Here is a 4,268-nt window from a genome sequence, read left to right on the forward strand (position 1 = left end):
GCACTGTTATCCTGGATTTCTTCATTAACATTCCTGCCCCCCTACACACACACACACACACACACACACACACACACACATACACACACAGACACATACACACACACACACACCCCAACATGACTATGGCTACAGTAAGCTGCCATGTCCTGGAGCTTGGCTTCATCACTGTTGTCCTCACCTCATTGGTTCAAGGTGGATATCTGAGCCAAAATTAGTTCATCAATCCCTTCTTCAAGGACTTTTTTTTAGCAAACTTTTTATTTTAGACTAGTTGTAGATTTACAGAAAAGTTATGAAGATAGTATATCCCTATACCCTCTTTCCCCTATTTTAACATCCTACATTAGTATGGTACATTTTTTGCAATTAATGAACCCTTATGGTACATTATATTAATATTTTCCTTATATTTTATGACCCTGACAGGTTTTTTGGGGTTTTTTTTTATAATTTAAATACATTTTTTAATGTAAAAAGGCATAAAATTTCCTTTATAGACAACTTCTCATTTATCTACCATGTAATGTCAAATGTGCCTGTAATCCCATAAAATAAGTATGATTCTTATGAAAGAACAGAGCCAGATCAAATGCATCATTAGAAAAAAACATGCATACTAGACTATGAATTCTACTGAGGACAAAGGCCATTACTTTAAATACTTTTCAATTCCCCAGTTCCTGATGGGGTTCTCAGAACAGAGTTTCTTGGTTAATGAATAGCAAATTGATTTATTGGTTAAATTAGCAACTATGGAGCTTCCTGACAACAACATAAAATTAGTGGATAACTCACCAGAAACTGGCTTCTAGATTTTCATTTTAATTACTACTTTGAAACAACATAATTTATTACCAAAGGTTTAAACACCCAATATAATTTCTAGACTGTGAAATCAGCATTATTTATATCTCATCAGCTATACAAAACTCATCAATTTTTCTTTTGAAAACGGTAGTAGAAATCCCAAAGAATAAGGGAGAGACTACTAATTAAAGGTCATGTTTACTAATCTAGCACCATAATTCCATTCTCAGGACCTCCCAAGTGGCTGGAAGGAGGAAGGGAAGAAGTGAGGATGTTGGAAAAGTAAGGGCTATTCTTAACTTGTGGCCCCATTTGTGCTGTAAGGCAATGCAGGGTCTAGCAAAGAAGAAAATTGCTGAGGCTGGAGATGAAAACAAAAGCTTTTGGTTCAGATGGTAAAGGAGGCCCTCAAGAACAGTAGAATCAGTTTATCCAGGAGGCAGTGCTGGAGTCGGCCTCATGAACTAGGGGGTTTCTTCTTGGCATCCACGTCCTTTTTAATTTCTTCAAGTTTTTTAGCCAGGTTTGGTATGTCATAGTTCTGAGCCAGATACATTCCCACCACATTGCCAAGAGTAAATCCAAGCAGAAGCTGGAGCATAATGTTGGTAAGGAAGACTCGTAGGTCAGCTGCAGCTCCGTGGGCACCCTGACAGTTTTAAAATCAGATATTATGTAAAATGTCCCTCAGTTGAAATTTATGATATTTTTCTAATGATTAGACTGGAGTTGCTGGTTTTGAGGAGAAAGACTACAGAGGTAAACTGTCATTCTCATTACAAAATATCAAGAGTTCTTACTATCAACATGACTTACCACTGTTGTTAATCTTTTTTTTAATTATTTATTTATTTATTTATTGTTGGTTGCTTTGGGTCTTCGTTGCTCCACCGGGCTTTTCTCTAGTTGCAGCAAGCGGGGGCTACTCTTTGTTGCGGTGCACGGGCTTCTCATTGTGGTGGCTTCTCTTGTTGCGGAGCACAGGGTCTAGGCACGCAGGCTTTGGTAGTCGTGGCATGGGGACTCAGTAGTTGTGGCTCGCAGGCTCTACAGTGCAGGCTCAGTAGTTGTGGCACACAGGCTTAGTTGCTCCCAGCGTGTGGGATCGTCCTGGACCGGGGATTGAACCCATGTCCCCAGCATTGGCAGGCAGATTCTTAACCACTGCACCACCAGGGAAGTCTCACTGTTGTTAATCTTAATCACCTGGTTGAGGTAGTATTTGTCTGTTTTCCCCACTGTAAAGTTACTCTTTTTCTCCCTTTTCATATTGTAGTATTTGGAAGTCACTATGTGAAACCCATACTTAAGAAGTAGAAGGTTATTTTCCATCTACTTAAGGACACAGTATCTACATCAATTATTTGGAATTTTTCTGCACGGGAGATTTGTCTTTTTTCCTTATTTATTTATTTAATCACTATATTAGCATGAGTTCATAGATATTTATTTTACATGTTGAGTTTTAATTCAATACCACTTTTTTGGTTGCTCGAATTTTTCTAGTTTTGGCCATTGGCAGCTCTTGGCCCAGGGATTTTTGACCTGATTATAAGAGACTTTCTGGCTGGCTGAGCATATTTTATGTAAAACTTAAAGTTGTTGGAAGCCAAACTTTTTCTGTCAGATTACAAAAGTGATGAAATCAAGTATGCAAAGAGAAAGGAAAGAATTAAGCAAATGTAGCTTAAAAAGCCAAAAAAGAGCTCAAAGCATATAGCTTTTTGCCCTCACTTCTTTTGTTAGACCTACATCCTGAGATCCTGGTTTCCCAGCCTGAGATTTTGTGTGCCTCCAGTTTCCGCAAATAAAATCATCTTTTTTTTTTTTTTTAATTTGATCTATTTCTTTGAAGAGTTAAAACAACTGCAGGAAGGTACTGCATTATTCAGTTGAGGGCACAGGTGATGAAATTTTGAGAAATAGGTATTAATGTGATCCCTTTGATAACTAAAGACCCAGAGTTCAGTTGCACTTCCCTCAGTTCCTATCCTATTCTGCCATCCACAGTCTGTCCTGGAGGCCTCTGATGATGATGACTGCTACAAACACGCTTAGCTCTGCCCACCCTTGGAATCAATAAGGTCCAGACCAGGTGGTACATCAGGAGTCCTTTGCTTCTAAATTGGATTTAGAGCCCCTGGAGTCTAAATAAGCCCTTGCCAGAAGCTTCCAAGCTAACATGGAAAACCAGCACTGATCAAAGGACTCATAGCATGGGTCTCTCTCTCCTGGACATCTCAGGAAAACTGATGCTGATGGAATTGGTCTGATGTAATCCGAGACTGCATCTCCACTTAGGTCTCCATCTCCTGGTCTGCCAACACCTCTTCTGCTGCTCTGGTCAGTTTTACTGGTAATATTCCTACTACCTCCACTTTATCTCCTCCCACTCAATCCAACTTCTTCTTTTCTGTAATATATTTGGTCCCATTTTCTTCAATCCTTAGTGGAAAGTCCCAAAATATCACATTGGTCCTGAGTGTTCGCATATTATACTCTATATTATGATGACAGGATAAGATTTGAAAAGAAATTTCATTCTATTTTAACAAACTTTTAAGGTAGATATTATTCCTATCTCACAAACTAGGAAACGGTCATTCAGAGAGATTTGTTGACTTGTCTGACACAATATATAGTGAAGCTGGCATTCAACCAAGGTCTTTGGATTCCAAGAATAGTGCTCATTCCACAATACCACACTGCATGCATTAACATGTTACTGTGTTAAACTGAAATCTTATACTTTGGTTGAAGGGAAGATATAGTGACCTTATATGATAGCCTTCTTAGCATAGCCAAGAAAACCATCAGATCTGCAGGTATTACCAACACAGCATCCATCTAGATCATCATTTTACAGAAATGTTGAGAGCAAATTCTTCCTTTCACAAATATTTTGTAGTAGGTATGAGAAAGTTAAAGGAGCAATCTGGCTTATTATTTTTAATAAAGTAATAACAACTGAAAACATGATTCCAACTTTATCTTCTTTAGATAAACTATAATTCAAAACACTGTTAGGTATTTTAGGAGTTGGATTGGATTTTGTTTTTAACTGGAAGTTAAAAGCCAGCTCCATCTAAAAGTTATATTAAGGGCTTTAGTACAAACTTGTCTGGACTGGGAGATTTACTAAAGGCCATTTATTTAATAGTTATGCATATTTCAAATAAAGTTGCTGAATTAGAGTTCCATTGCTGTTCCAACAATTTCAGTGGTTTAAAACCATACAAATGTATTATCTTACAGTTCTGGAGATCAGGAATCTGACCTGGGTCTCAACAACCTAAAATCAGATGCTGTGTTCCTTTCTGGAGTCTCTAGGAAAGGATCCATTTCCAAGGTAATTCAGGTTTTTAGCAGAATTCAGCTCTCTGTAGTTGTAGGACTGACATCCTCATGTCCTTTCTAGCTGTCTGCTGAGAGCCCTTTCCTGCATTCCTTTGCTCTCA

The 4,268-nt window shown here is 38.2% G+C and overlaps 1 protein-coding gene across 1 annotated transcript; it reads right to left on the reverse strand.

The window, feature by feature from the left end:
- Positions 1–1,172: 1,172 nt before the first annotated feature.
- Positions 1,173–1,461, reverse strand: LOC137224554 (short transmembrane mitochondrial protein 1-like). Its single transcript, XM_067737282.1, has one exon. It carries the CDS (start codon positions 1,409–1,411, stop codon positions 1,268–1,270), a length of 144 nt encoding a protein of 47 aa, XP_067593383.1. The 5' UTR covers positions 1,412–1,461; the 3' UTR covers positions 1,173–1,267.
- Positions 1,462–4,268: the final 2,807 nt, after the last annotated feature.

The sequence above is a fragment of the Pseudorca crassidens genome, chromosome 5 (assembly GCF_039906515.1).
Source record: "Pseudorca crassidens isolate mPseCra1 chromosome 5, mPseCra1.hap1, whole genome shotgun sequence".
NCBI lineage: Eukaryota > Metazoa > Chordata > Mammalia > Artiodactyla > Delphinidae > Pseudorca > Pseudorca crassidens.